Source organism: Cicer arietinum, chromosome 4, assembly GCF_000331145.2.
Source record: "Cicer arietinum cultivar CDC Frontier isolate Library 1 chromosome 4, Cicar.CDCFrontier_v2.0, whole genome shotgun sequence".
Taxonomy (NCBI): domain Eukaryota; kingdom Viridiplantae; phylum Streptophyta; class Magnoliopsida; order Fabales; family Fabaceae; genus Cicer; species Cicer arietinum.
Genome location: NC_021163.2, coordinates 48336103 through 48351977, shown reverse-complemented (window position 1 = coordinate 48351977; position 15875 = coordinate 48336103). Strand labels below are relative to the sequence as shown.

At 30.2% G+C, this 15875-nt stretch overlaps 2 protein-coding genes across 3 annotated transcripts in view; one reads left to right on the top strand and one right to left on the bottom strand.

Moving 5' to 3' along the window:
- Positions 1 to 5648: 5648 nt before the first annotated feature.
- On the bottom strand, positions 5649 to 11392 carry LOC101489418 (protein unc-13 homolog). Its single transcript, XM_004497768.4, has 5 exons — positions 10614 to 11392; positions 9397 to 10281; positions 8451 to 8906; positions 7658 to 7844; positions 5649 to 7123 (listed from the first exon to the last, which is right to left on the bottom strand). Exons 1-5 carry the CDS (start codon positions 11196 to 11198, stop codon positions 6138 to 6140), a joined length of 3099 nt encoding a protein of 1032 aa, XP_004497825.1. The 5' UTR covers positions 11199 to 11392; the 3' UTR covers positions 5649 to 6137.
- Positions 11393 to 13090: 1698 nt separating this feature from the next.
- The window catches only part of LOC101492315 (uncharacterized), a 5061-nt gene continuing 2276 nt past the window's right edge, over positions 13091 to 15875 (top strand). The window contains exons 1-7 of one of the 2 annotated variants that reach the window (XM_073367166.1): positions 13091 to 13224; positions 14149 to 14208; positions 14360 to 14438; positions 14543 to 14690; positions 14893 to 15022; positions 15179 to 15359; positions 15682 to 15710. In XM_073367166.1, coding sequence (XP_073223267.1) covers positions 13168 to 13224; positions 14149 to 14208; positions 14360 to 14438; positions 14543 to 14690; positions 14893 to 15022; positions 15179 to 15359; positions 15682 to 15710 — 684 coding nt within the window. In that variant the 5' untranslated portion in view covers positions 13091 to 13167. Of the gene's footprint in view, positions 13225 to 13580; positions 14000 to 14148; positions 14209 to 14359; positions 14439 to 14542; positions 14691 to 14892; positions 15023 to 15178; positions 15360 to 15681; positions 15711 to 15875 lie in introns of those variants that run through there. The other variant, XM_073367167.1, reaches the window with a different exon arrangement.

Below are 15875 nucleotides of genomic sequence, written 5' to 3'. Positions count from 1 at the left end.
AAAATTCAAAGAGACATAATTTTGTATATATATATATATATATATATATATATATATATATATATTTAACAATATTCAATGTAAACAATCAAATACAAATATTTTGTATTCTCTCACTCGACCATTATAATCATCGACCTTTGTGGTAATTGTGATTTTTTTTTTTAAATTTTAAATCAGATATATTAAAATTTTAATTTACAAAAATCTCTACTATTATTAATATATTAACATTTTGGTTTCAAAACCCGAAATCCAAAATTTATAACAATTCGGTTACAAAATATTAATTGTCAAACAATTATAAGTATACATCAAATACAAATAATTGCAAATGAATTACTTTAATTTCATATCAATTAACACTATAAAACAACAAATTAAATTTAATTAATTTTAGTAGTATTTAAACTAATCAAAGTTCAAAGAGACGTGACTTTATCCATCATTTCTAAATATTTATATATTATATGTATATTTACCAATATTCAAAGTAGAAAATCAATTACAAATATTTTTTATTTTTTCACTTAGTCATTTTAATCATCGATATGTAGTAATTGTGAATTTTTTTAATGTTAATCGGATATATTAGAATTTTAATTTACAATCATTCAAACTATTATTAATATTAATAAAGTAATCATAATCAATAATATTTTGGTTTCAAAACCGGATTCCAAAATTTATAACAATTCGATTACAAAATATTAATTGTCAAAAAATTATACGTATACATCAAATACAAATAATTACAAATGAATTATTTTAATTTCATGTCAATTAACACTATAAAACAAAAAATTAAGTTTAATTAATTTCAGTAAAATGAAACTGACCAAATTTCAAAGAGACATAATTTTGTATATATATATATATATATATATATATATATATATATATATTTAACAATATTCAATGTAAACAATCAAATACAAATATTTTGTATTCTCTCACTCGACCATTATAATCATCGACCTTTGTGGTAATTGTGATTTTTTTTTTTAAATTTTAAATCAGATATATTAAAATTTTAATTTACAAAAATCTCTACTATTATTAATATATTAACATTTTGGTTTCAAAACCCGAAATCCAAAATTTATAACAATTCGGTTACAAAATATTAATTGTCAAACAATTATAAGTATACATCAAATACAAATAATTGCAAATGAATTACTTTAATTTAATATCAATGAACACTATAAAACAATAAATTTAATTAATTTCACTAAAATAAAACTGACAAAAATTCAAAGAGACACATCATTTCTTAATATTATTATATATATTTATCAATATTCCAAGTAGAAAATCAAGTACAAATATTTTTTGTTCTCTCACTCGCTTTACAGAACAAAAAAACTCTACATTTCTGAAATACAAACTTTGCAAAACAAATTCAGATGTATTATACTTTTCTTGAACATGTTAATGATCAACATGATAATTGGAGTATCAAAATTCGAGTTGTTCGCATGTGTATTTTCTACACCGTACAAAGTGAGGATGAACCAATCTCTTTAGACATGATTTTATTGGGGGAAAAGGTATACAATCACAATGATTAAATATTGTTATTTGCATTCAATTTCGTGTGTGTATATATATCAACTTTGTTTTCATATTTTATTTTATTGAAAATCAAATATATTTAAATTTTTTTGAATGGTCAAATATAAAATTATTTGACTTTAACTCACAAGAAACACCTTTGCATGCAACAATCAAGAAATAACTTCTATCAAATTTCAAAAATAGTATACAAAAAGGTGATATATACAACATAACAAATCTAAAAATATCACGGTAAATGATTCGTAGAGACCTATTGTAAGAACAAAGAATGCATTGTTTTTTATAACAACTATTATAACTAAAATCCAAGACCCAAAAATTACCATTCAAAACCATTACTTTGAGTTTAAAATAAAGCCAACATATAAAATAATAAATAATTTACATATAAAATAATAAGAGTTTTCAACTTTAAATTGTAAATTATTTATTATTTTATTTGATGACTTTATTCTAAACTAAAAGTAATGGTTTTGAATGATAATTTTTTGGTCTTCGATTTTAGTAAAAATAGTTGTTTTAAAAAAACAATGCATTCTATGTTCCTATAATAGGTTTGTACGAATCATTTTCCAGTGATAATTTTAGATTTATTATGTTGTATATATCACTTTCTTGTATACTAATTTTGAAATTTGAGAGAAGTTATTTCTTGATTGTTGCATACAAAAGTGTTTCCTGTGAGTTAAAGTCAAATAATTTTAAATTTGATCAATTAAAAAGATTTATTTAAATATATTTAATTTTCAATAAAATAAAATATGAAAACAAAGTTGATATATATACACACACATAATTGAATGCAAATAACAATCTTCAAACACCGTGATTGTATACCTTTTCCTCCAACAAAATCATGTCTAAAGAGATTGGTTCATCGTCACTTTGTATGATGTAGACAATACACATGCGAACAACTCGAACTTTAATGCTCCAATTATCGCGTTGATAATAAACATGTTCAAGAAAAGTATAATACATCTGAATTTGTTTTGCAAAGTTTGTATTTCAGATATGTGAAGTTTTTTGCTCTGTAAAGCGAGTAAGAGAACACAAAATATTTGTATTTGATTTTCTACTTTGAATATTGGTAAATATATATAATATATAAATATTTAGAAATGATGTGTCTCTTTAAATTTTGGTCAATTTTATTTTACTGAAATAATTTAAATTTAATTTGTTTAGAGTAATAATTGACATGAAATTAAAGTAATTAATTTGCAATTATTTGTATTCGATGTATACTTATAATTGTTTGACCATTAATATTTGGTAACTGAATTGTTATAAATTTTAGATTTCAGTTTTGAAACCAAAATGTTAATGATTAGGATTACTCTATTAATATTAATAATAGTTTGAATGTTTCTAAATTAAAATTTTAATATATTCGATTTAAAATAAAAAATTTCACAATTACCACAAAGATCGATGATTAAAATGATCGATTGAGAGAACAAAAAATATTTGTATTTGATTTTTTACTTTGAATTTTGGTGTATATATATATATATATATATGAATGTCTCTAAATTAAAATTTTAATACATCCGATTTAAAATAAAAAATTTCACAATTACCACAAAGATCAATGATTAAAATGATCGATTGAGAGAACAAAAAATGTTTACCGCATAAGGACGTTGAAGAAGATGATTTCGCAGAAGACGATACGATTTTGCGAGGATGACGAAGCAGAAGCGAACATTGATTGAAGCGGACACAAGAGGGAAAAAGAAAAATGTTGCAGGAAGCCATTCAAAAATTAAGAATTAGAGGGATTAAAAAAGAGAAAAATTATTTAGAAACTAAGTAGAGAAAAATAAGGTGAAACATAAATACACAAGAGAATTGTTAGAAGCTTACACATGAGCTTTTTTTGACGAGGTGGAATATGTTTGCACATTTGAAAAGAATTAATATGAGGCGACAACAATAGAGTGATTGAGTTTGTTTTAAATATATATATAATAGATATACAAATTGAAGATAAGTTTTTTCATTTTTCTCTTTGTTTTTTAGTTTAATTGCATTTTTAGTCCCCCTATTATAGGTTAATCGCGAAAATAATTCTCCATTTTGTTTGTCTCCAGTTTTGGTCTCCCAAACTGAATTTGAGTCCAAATGAGTTGTCATTTTTTAATAACGTGTCAAAAAAAGTGACGTGACATATTATTTCAAGTTATTATTATATTATTATTATATTATTTCAAATAAAAAAATTCAATTTATATTTTTTAAAACTATTATTATATAGTTCTAAATTTTAAAATAATTGTCAAAATCAAAATAACAATACCTAAAATCATGAATCCTAAACAGATCAAAATTAAAATTAAAATCAAAATCAAAATGAAATCAAATAGTGAAGCATGAACCCTAAATCGAAAATTAAAATCGACCATTTTCACAAAATCGACCACTTCCCTTTTCTTCATCGTCACCACTTCCCTTCTCACCTTCACATTCTCCCTCACACTTTTCTTCACAATCTTCCTCAGAAGACTCTGAAGTTGTTGGAGCAATGCATGAATCACAAGCAACAGATTCATGTTTTGTCTCTGATGGTGTCTGCTGAAGGAACAAAGGGTTGTTTATGACATTTTCAGTTGATGAGTAGGAGAATCAGGAGGAGGGAAAGTTATAAGGAAATGTGAAGAAGGTGAAGAATGGCGTGCAACAAAAAGCTTAATGGAAGCAGCTACAACATTCAAAGAATGAAAATACTTGCAATGAGCTTCAGCAAGTTCATTCCTTTTCTCCACAGCTAGTTTCAACTGACGTTTCCTTTCTCTACAGATAGCTACAACTTCTTCTTCTTCCTCTAGTTTAGAGGCAACGCAGCCCATGTTTTTCTCACTAACCCTTATCTTTAGCAAAGTTTGGTTTTTTTTAGAAGAAGATAGAGAAAGAAAGAAAGGTTCTCGTGTTGTTGTTTTCTATGAAAAAAAAATGAGGGAACTTTGACAGACAGAAGGAACATTCAAGTGTTCAACTTGGTTTCAAATAAAAAAGCAAACTTTAACAACAATAACAAAAAAAGAAGAGTTTTTTCGCCAAGAATGAGTTAAAACAATCCCACTTTTTAAGACATAAATGAACACGTTTTTACAGCAAACAAGTAGCATTATGCAATTGAAAACGTCGCTTTCCAAAATAGTGTCTCCATTTCAAGAGCATTAATACCATCAAGGTGAGAAGGGAAGTGGTGATGATGAAGAAAAGAGAAGTGATTGATTTTGTGAAAAGGGTCGATTTTGATTTTTGATTTAGGGTTCATGGTTCACCATTTCATTTCAATTTGATTTTGATCTGTTTAGGGTTCATGATTTTAGATGTTGTTATTTTGATTTTGACAATTATTTTAAAATTTAAAACAATATAATAATAGTTTAAAAAAATATAAATTGAATTTTTAATTTAAAATAATATAATGATAACCTTAATACATGTAGACGTCTGCGACGTCACCCTTTTTTTAACACGTCATTAAAAAAATGACAACTCATCGTGATTTGGACTCAAATTTAGTTTGGAGGACCAAAACTAGAGACAAACAAAATAGAAAATTACTTTCGTGATTCACCTATAATAGATGGATTAAAAGTCCAATTAAACTTTATTTTTTTTATAATAACAGCAATTATTTTTTTACTTTTAAGATCTCATCCCTCTAAATTTAAAAAGTTATGTCATAAACAATTCTGAACTTATCTTACTCTAAGATAAGTCATTTTCGATTGGGAACTTGTAATGCAACTTGTATCAGCAAGAAAAGCGTGCAATCTCAATAGCAAATAAAAAACATTTATAGGACGGTTAAAAAAGCTCAACGTATCAAAGAAAATATCTCATTATATAAACAAAATCACGTGGAAAACCAATTAGAACTAATGTCTCAGTGTATAAATAAATCACATGTTATGATACTGCTATAGCGGTTTTAATTGCTATACGAGACTAACAACAAATAGATATGAGACAAGGTATTAGTGGCTATTTTATTATGCTCATGATTAAATATGCCCTGTTTTTCAAAAATCCCTTTATAGTTAACACTGAAATTAGAAAAGAAAAAAATATTTTTCTTTCATGTTTTCTGTAATCTGCAGTTTAGACTTATTGTAGCTTAACTGCTGGTAGCATATCCCAGCTATACATGCTACTCATAGACTATATGCAATATCAACAAACTGTACACTAAGAAAATATCATTTAATAATCCCTCTCTCTTTTTCTCCTCAAAAAAGAAAAAAAATTAAAGAATATCTGTGAGTAAATATACAATTCAACACAGATTCTGTAACCATCATTAGTAGTCTCTTGTATGTCCAAAATGCCATCGCTTTCTTCAATATTTGACAACCTCTTTTCTTCTTCCCCTCACTTTCATCCTTTATATTCTTCCTTGTTACAATGCATTAATATTTTGTTATACAATATACTTTATACCAATAATATTAATGCATTCATCCATATTATCACCAAGAGGTACAATATGTCAATATATATATATATACTTATATATAATATTTGTTGTTGAAATTGATATATTATCTCCTCTTGGCTAATTGAAAGTTCCTCTTTAAGAAATAATTAGCAGCTCTATCATTTCTATGGCACAAAACTCTCAATATAGTGTTAGGATCTGATCTATGCCATCTACCAGTAGTAGGTGGCATAGGCAATTTTTGTCCACTAATACTCATCATTCCAATCCCACTTGTTTCACAACTTGCAATGCTGAAATCTTCCATCAATTGTTCAGTGTTTAATCCTATCAATTCAATCACACCTTCCACAACTGCAGCCTCTCTCTCCACTACATTTTCTGACACCAATCCTTCACCACAAGTGCAGAAAACCTTGTTCAAGCTCTCAAAATCTTCTTGAATCATCACATGATCTGATCTATTGAACACTCTTGAGGTTCCTCCAGCTACCAAAACCATTAAGAATGCATCGAAGGAAGCTTTCATTACTTCCTTCATAGCTAAGGGTTGAGCTCTATCAACTAATAGTGTCGTCATGAGTGTGAGATTTTGTTTTAGGATTCTCAATGCTGGTCTAATTCGTGTATTGGAAACATCTTCCACGTAGAGGCTGCCATAGAAAACTGAGTTTGAATCCAAGAATATGAGACGGTATGCTGCCACTTCAGAAACATGTTGACATGCTGCTGGGATTGAAGAGTTAACTATTTCAAAATATGGGCCAGTTTTTGTGCTTTGTGTTCTGAGGTTGTTTGTGAAGCAGTGTCTTGTTGAAGGTACTAAGCCAGGGTTCTGAGATAGCGATTTTTCGAGAGAATGAATTTGAGAAAGGAGGTAGTGTAAGGTGTTCAGACGAATGTATAGGCGTTGCGTTCCTCGGCTTGTTGATGGTCTTGGATGATGGCCTTCATTTGTTTCATTTATATGATCTACCTCTGATATATTTGCACCACAAGGGGTAGTTATTTTCCATAGTTTGATGAACTTTGAATCGCGATTGCATCTTGTTAGTGGAGGTAGCGGAGGAATGTAGCTTTGTTTTGAACCTGAAAGAGAGTAGAGTTTAATACCTTCTTTTTTGTTGTAAACTGTAGCTTTAAGCTTGTAGTTTTTGTGTAATTGGTTCCTCTACAACAGTTTCACTGTCGCGTTGCAGCGGTAGAGACTCTTAGATTTAAAGAGATAAACTTCTGTTTAATGGTCTCTACAACTGCAATACCATACTGCAAATGTATAGGATCTGGGTCCGGTTTTTGTAGGCTTTGGTTTTTAAAGTTAATATGAATTTCCATTGTGGCTATTTGTAAACTATGACTGTAATCTAGTTTTACTTTGTTTTATATATTAATATGAATTTCCATACTGCAAAGTATTTTTTGTGTAAAGTCAATCAATCATAATTATCAGAGAATAAAAATCATTTAACTTTATTGAAAATTACTTTGAAAGTCACAAATATAAATTGCTGTGATTTTTGATTGACACTATATTAAAATTAAGCTCTTGTTTTATTCTCTAGAGTCTAGAGCAATCAACTTTATGTGTTCATCTACTTGTTTTTATGTATTTACAATGCTTACCACATGCGGCAACAAACATAGTGTAGTCTTGGAAGAGACTTTCCAATCCATCAGCAAGATCTTGAACTAATTCTTCAGTTATTCCAATTGGAATTTGAAAGAAATCTTCCACAGTTGTTTTGGCCAATTTCACAAGCTCTGCTGCTGATTGTGCATACAACTCTACTTTGGACTTTGGGTTCCATGTCTATAGTATAACAGATAGAAGAAATTAAATATCACATTGAACTTGATCAAAACACAAGTTCTTACTTGTGTCATATTGATTACTGTAAATAGGCATTTCATCCTTGTATATATGCAAATTTTTGCATTTAGTCCCTTTAATTTTTTCTTTATTTTTTAAGTCCTTGCGAATATGGATCAAGATTACACGCAGTTACTACCTCACGCAATAATGAATCTCTCCCGTCCGATTGAATCGAGATCGAGATTTAGATTGAATCGTGCAGCAGTTGCATTACAGCAGTAGATCCAAGTCCATGTAAATATACCTCATTTTGCTTTTGATCTTTAATATTCTGATTTAATGGAATGTTTTTGTTCATACTAGAATTGATCCTTATAATATGTGTGAAATATTTATTTTAGACTTTTTTGTCACTCATATTGAGTGGACTAAAATCAAATATTCTATATATTAAAAGGACCAATTTAATATAAACAAATTTTGACATAACAAAAATAATTAAGGACGCTAAAAACTAAAAAAAGTTTATATTGGTAGAAACTAAATGCATATTTAAAAAAAGTTAATCTTTGAATGAAAGAGGATTATAAAACCAAAACTTACCTCAGTTTCTTTTGCCCTTTGCAAACACTCCCTTCCTTTATGCAAAGACTCATCAATCCATTTTCTCAAAAGATTCAATATAACTGAATCAACTTCATAAGGAACCATATCTCTCACAACTGTTTTAGCATTATCATCACTCTCACTAGAATCTTCAACAACCATTTGAACAAAAACTTTTTCAAGTTTTCCAGCTTTTTGAAGTACCTTAACTGCCTCACGAGTGAGTGAAGTCACTTCACTTAAATATTGCCTTAGCACATGACCATAGCAACTGTGCAACATCAATGCTGCAACTGCACCTGGTGCATTGTGCCATTTCTTTAGAATTGGACTGAAATTTTGTCTTTCTTTTATTGCTAAGTCTTCTGTCTCTTGTGCTATGTGAAGTAGGATTTCACTTAGTTCTACTTTCATATCCAATTCTGCTGATTTGTAATTTACTGTTTCAATTACCTGCAATCATGAAATTACATAGATATTATTATTTTAAATAAAATATTAATCATTTCATCAAATAAAAAAAACCCTAATCTATACTAAAAAAAATTGAATTACAAACTTTACTAGAAAAAAAATGTGAATTTTGTCTAATTCTTTAAAAAAGATGACAAAATTAGATATGAATTTCACTTTCTCGGTTTGTGATCGCTAACTGTTTTTTGAATAATCTATCAATTAAGTCTTTAAACTATATAAATATCCTAAGTAGACCCTAAAGTAAAAAAAATCTGTGAGTTTATCATATGCAATTAAAATGTCAGGGACTAAAATTATGAATTTTCATATACCTTAGGAAATAAATTGTTGAATTTCATATATCTTAGGGGCTGCTTATTATTTTTGTTTATTTTAAGATCAAATTGGAGAGAATGAGAGTAATAATTTAAAGACTAAATTAGAAAAATAAAAAGAGGAAGGAAAAAGATATAGGTTAAATACAAACCTTGTCAAATGCATTTTTCATGGAAGATCTAATATAATAATCAACTCTATTTCCAGATGAATCAACAATCGTAACGTCTCCTTTCTCTCTTCCTTCGCCGTCACCAAATATTACCAGATCTTCACCCAAAATCTTCGAGATAGATAAAACCAAAGGAAGAAAACTTTCAATTTGTCCAATAGTCCTTCTAGGAAAAAACTCATGATAATTAAGCATCCTCTTCTCACCCCAACTTTGCATTGAACTCAAAACAGATGTCAACAACTTAAGATAAAAAGAATCTTTTTCTTTTTTGGCATCAATAGCCACCTCATTCAACATAACATGTGAAGCACAAAGAAGATCAGATTCAACTTGACCAGTTGATATATATTGTTGAAACAAAACCCAAGAAAAACAAACATTATGAATTTGCTTATTTATTCCCAATATAGACCAAGTCTTTTTAATCAACTCAAGTAACTCATCAATTTCATCAAGGACTAATGTCTCATCTCTAATATCAAAAACAGCTTGAAGAAGTGAATTGTAGAAATGAATGTTGAGAGGGAATCCATCAGCCCAATGACAAACATCAGTTGGTGTTCCATTTGGACCTCTCCATGCTAATGAAACAACAGAGTTACAAAGTGTTCTCATTGTGTCTGAGTTTTTGCCTGTGTCTAATGGTTTAGTTTCGATGTTGCGAATGATGTCTCTTAGGCGCGAGGCGAATGTGTTGTTTTTTTCTACAGGTATTGAAGGGTATAAGAGAAGGCCTAGTTCAAGGACTTTGAGTTGTCTATTTTGCCACATATGGTACTCATGAGAATCGCTGAATTCTGATGGTTTTAAGTGGCGCAAAAGTTCTAATGGTAGGATTATTGTTTCTGCTCTTCTTCCAGCCTGCAATTTAAAACCATTTTTACGCGGTCAGAATAATAGCTTGCAATTGTTTTACATGTTATAGCACATTCTATAAAAAAAAACGTCTCAAATTCAAATATGTCAACATTTTCATTGTTTGGATGTATCTACAGTGTAAAATAATTTTATACAAACATCTAATCAAATTTCGCCGTTTAAATATATAATAACGTGATCTTAAATTGTGAGATTTGATTGAAACAATTTTATATTATTAAGGCATATAAATTAAATTGGAAAACAACAAACACAAAAAATAAAAGAAAACAATTTTAGAGGAAAGACATAATTAAACTATTTATGGTACGTACTTGGCCAACGAGAATCCTGGTGATGGTTTTTCTCAAGCGATTATCATTGTGCTCTGTCACCCTCATTTGTTGCCTCATGATCTCTGCGGATGTCATCGGCCTCCGTGGCCTGAACACCGACATGTAGGTATTAAAAGGGCTGGCTCCGCCAATAGGCGAAGACGGCCCTCCACTATTTCCACCCGACGTCATTCTCCTCGATGGTGACCTTTTCAACATCTTCAAACCTAAAGCTTTCTTCACCTTACTCGTCGGCGACATCACCACCTGACTCGACTTATTCTCATTTAGATTACTATTTAAATGGAACGAGTGTGCGTTCCGGCCTCCAAACCCGGGAGACGACCGACATGCCGTGAAAAATATTTCGTAGGCAGTTTCTCTTATGTCATTTTGACTCAGGCGTTCGAGTTTTTCAAAAGGCGAGATTAGATTGTTAGTCTCGTCTTTTGTAGAAAACTCGAACAGACACTGGTCATGAGGAGAGTAACTGTGGTGGTGATGGTGATGGTAATGATGATCCTTATGAAATGTGGTTGAGGACAACGGACCGGAATACGATTCACGGAGAGTTTGTAGACCCATAAGGTGAAGTAGCTAGAAGATGTATAGTTGGTCTCCGACGACGGTGAAGGTGGCGTCGGCGACCACAAAACAACAATGGATGAATATGTATTAAATTAATGCCAAAGAAATGGCTTAGGAAGAGAATGGTACATTTGTATCAATGGAAAGGATAAGAGAGAGGGGCAATGAATATTAAAGGTAATGAAGTTTGGTTTTGTTTGTTAATGACAGCATTATTGTGCATGGATGGTGAATGGGAGAGAGAAATTGATGAGTGATTTTGGGTTTATCCACGTTGTCATGAGCGAAGAAATCGTGAAACAAATAGCTTGTCTACTTTCCAAAATGGAAAACTAATGCATTTCAATGCGATTTTCTTGGAAGCTTTCTCATTAATTATTATTATTATTTTTTTTTTCTTTCAATTTAGATTATTGCAGCAACTCATCTTCTCATCTTCTGTTTTTCTATTTTTATTTTTGTGTACCGTCACCTTCCTTTTTTGGCTTAAATAGTAGCTAGTAATGAGATGACATTTGACAAATCATCCCTGCGTTATTATGTAGTTAAATCCTTTTGAAATTGGTAGAATTTAATTGCACCTTTGATATTTAATATCATAAGAGTAAAAATAAGTTTTTGAAACAGACCCTAACAGTTATACCAAATAAGAAACAGAATTATGATAACCGGATTGTGCAATCTGCTCAGGTATCTTCTTTCCATATTCATCTATTAGCTTCTGTTTGTTTCAAAAGCAAACCAATAAGAAGTCTCTCTATATTATCTTGGGTCTCATGTTTTTCATCAACTTATCGTCTACGGGACACAGTGGTGGTCTTGAGCAAGGGTAATCGCCCCAGACCAATTTTTCATATTACTTAATATATGCTCGACGTATAAGACAATATTAACTATATTCAGTTAGCGTTACATACGTTGAAATAATTTTTTTTAAATTGAAATTTGTAAAATCATGCCAGTAAGTGCTATACTTAATTTTTCTTACACAAAACTAAAGTTCACACTTGTCTTTTTAAATGATTGTGCTCCAATTATAAAAAATATATATAAGCTATAAACACTATATACTCTTTTCTTTTTCTTCTTCTTGTTTTATTAAAAAAATGGAAATTCTGAATAGATTTGAACTATCTCTCATGAGATTATAAAGTCAAATTCTTATAATTAAATTAGAAATATATATGAATATCGTATATATACTAATTTTTTTTTTGACAACATATATACTAATATATAGTGTAAAGTTGAGTTTTTTTTACTTATATATATATATATATATGATGTACAGATAGATTAGTAATTATTTGGTTTTTTTTATTTTTTTTTATTTTTTTTTATTTTTACAATGCAAGCTATCTTGAGACTAATCCAGATATTGACCACAGACATTTTATTAAGTCAAGGGGATACTTAGAGTTATAATCTGGTGTGATCAATTTACATGTTAGACTATATTTTTTGTGTTTTATAAGCATAATTAACCTCTTTGCATTGATATCATAACATTCAAAATGTGGGTTTTTTTTTTCTACCATAAAAAAATTGAAGTACTAAAGTACCGTTAATATTTATTACATACCAAACTACCACTCTTTTTTAATTTTCAATTTAATCAAAATGAGAAATTGGTGCTTGAAGTGCCAACTTCTCAAGAGTTTTTTTTTCAAAACAATGAAGAGAAATCGCTCTCCATCATCCCAATTTCGTGAAGACCTAGATACACATGAGTCGTTGCTATAATGGAACCAATTCATTGTTTTTAAAAATAAAATAAAGAAAATCTTGAGAAGTTATTAAATTGAAAATTAAAAAAAGGTGGTAGTATGATATTTAATAAATATTGAATCGTACTTTTGGTACGTAATCTTTTTTTATGGTAGAACAAACAAAAAAAAAGCCCAATATGTGTATGTAGATTCCACTTTGTGGTTCTATTTGGCCATGTTCTTCTCTTGAAGGAGTTATGAGCTTTTCTGCTCCCTCAGTTCTCTCATTCTTAAGTAATCACCATCTACTTCAGGTAAAGAAACCACTGAACCATTATTCATAACTCTTATATGGAGAAAGACCCAATATGTGCAAGCCCACGTGTCTCATTTAATCAAGTGGAGAGAGGTCAGATTAGTGGGAGAGGGTGAGACAAAGAGAAAAGTGAGAGAGGAAGAGCAAAACCCGCATAAAACAGAGCAGCCGCACTAGATTCGCGATTTCTCCTTAGTTCACCGTTGGATCGGGCTGAAATTTGGACAGCAGGTCGTGACTCATGATACTTCAATCCGGCCTGGTTGGATCGTCGATCAGAGGTCTGAGGTGGGAGAAATTGAGCTCGGACACAGTTTTTCCTGGTTTTTCTGCTGAACTTTGTTCTCAATTTCATTCTTGTTTTCTCATTGTTTTGGCTGATTTGTGTCATGATTCAAGCATGAAATTGAGAACAAAGTTCAGCAGAAAAACCAGAAAAAACTGGAGCTCAATTTCTCCCACCTCAGACCTCTGATCGACGATCCAACCGGTCAGATTGAAGTACCATGAGTCACGAACCTCCTGAAATCGCGAATCTAGTGCGGCTGCTCTGTTTTATGCGAAAATGGATTTTGCTCTTTTTCTCTCACTTTTCTCTTTGCCTCACTCTCTCCCACTAATCTGACCTCTCTCCACTTAGTTAAGTGAGACATGTGGACTTGCACATATTGGGCCTTTCTCCACATAGGAAGGGAGCCCAAAAGCTTACACCATTGTCATCATAAAGTATAATGACTAGAAAAAAAAAAGATCATTGATGTCACATAGAAAAAGTAAAATGACTCTTATTTTGTCTCATTTTCTTTATGCCAAAATGACACTTAATTTAGGACAAAGGGAGTATATATTAAGGAGTAATTAACTTAGTTCTAACATCCAAATATTAAAAATTACTTCTTGATTCACTTGGTTATTTTTGCAGCGTTTTTACCGTCCAGAGTGCATGATTGTCAGATGGAACTCTCAAAATTATATTAAGAAGGTGCTTTTATTTATTATGACATTAAAGGTCTTCAAGATGCTCTATCAGTTAGTTATAGACTGAGAATAAGATGTGTATCAATGAGTTAGAGACTGAGAATAATGATTCTGTGATTCAATGATTGTGGTCGTTCCTATAATATCCATAGCAGGCGAAGGAAAAGCTTGTGAGTGAAAATTGTCAAATAAAAGTCAATTGTGAGATACATTTGGTTTCTACATCTCCTAAAGGTGGGTTAATAATCTAACCATATTCGGTTGCTGCAAGATTTAATTTATAAATTGATTGAATGAAGTTATGATTATATTAACTAAGTTTAAAAAATGTATTGCAGGATGTGTTGTGTTGTGTGAAGATGGTTCCAAAGAAATGTATGATGGATGCATAATGGCAGTAAATGCCTCTGATGCTTTGAGAATATTAGGAGATGAAGCAACATCAGATAAGGGTAGAATACTTGGTGCATTTCAATATGTATATAGGTAAAATCTATCCTTACATTCTAACTGTAGATACGCTTTTAATCGAAGGTGTCGGTGCTACGTTCTTCTAAATGCCTAGAGCCTTTTGGGATGGGCTTATAAAACTATGTGTTCATATATGTTCATCAACAAAACCTAAGGTTAACTGTAATTCTATGTTATCAATTTTTAGTCCAAACCTTACTCTTTCATCTGTATGCAGCGATATATATCTGCAATCTGCATCGCGACAAAAATTTAATGCCCCAAAATCCTCTAGCATGAGTGCATGTAATATTCTTGGATATTCCAACAACAATGTCTGTGTGACTTACTGGATTAATATTCTTAAGGTTGGTAACATCTCAAGAAAACAAAAAAAAAAAAGTTAAATTTCAGCATTACTTGATATTATTTCTATTTAATTATTAAATATGAAGTTGATCTCTTTCACTAAAATGGTCCGTTGATAAAGAAAGTTAAATATTTCTATCTATAATGACTTGTAGAATATTGAAGAAATGAATGTACCATTTTTTGTAACTGTGAATCTAAATCAAACACCTAAAACTACCTTGCTCAAGTGGTCAACTGGCCATTTAGTCCCAACAGTTGCTGCATCAAAAGCATCACATGAGCTGCATCATATTCAAGGGAAAAGAAAAATATGGTTTTCAGGGGAATACCAAGGTAAGCTGCAACTTCTTGTGTTTACATGTTAAATCCTGATATTCGGGGTGGGAATAAGTCAGGCTGCTCGACAGGTGTCTAAGGTCTAGTCTGGCAGGCTAGGCCAATTTTTTTTTAAATAGACAAGACCAAAGTTTTTTCAGAAATCTATTTAGCTAAAAAGGTTGGACTACATGCCATAAAAAAACATTTTAAATTTATCAGGGCGGTCTACTTACGTAAATATGAATACTAATTGATTTTTTTATTTTTGCGCAGAACCTCTATTCTCCATCTATATCTGATTTACCTGTGATCCAAACATAGTTCTGTTGGTTTTCAGGTTATGGATATTGTGGAGATGGATTAAAGGTTAGTAAGATCAAACATTTTAGGAAAAGAACATGATTCTTTCAGTTGTATTTATTCTTGTATTTAGGATAATCAAGCTTATTTTATTTCCTATATGAATTAGCAATATAAACAAACAAATTTTCACAAAATTTACCTCAGGAAGTAAATATATATATATATATA

Coding starts and splice junctions, on each gene's coding strand:
- LOC101489418 (XM_004497768.4), bottom strand. CDS start 11,198: ATGGGTCTACAAACTCTCCGTGAATCGTATTCCGGTCCGTTGTCCTCA. Junction 10,282..10,613: donor CCAGGATTCTCGTTGGCCAA/GTACGTACCATA, acceptor TTTAAATTGCAG/GCTGGAAGAAGAGCAGAAAC. Junction 7,124..7,657: donor TATGTTTGTTGCCGCATGTG/GTAAGCATTGTA, acceptor ACTCTCTTTCAG/GTTCAAAACAAAGCTACATT.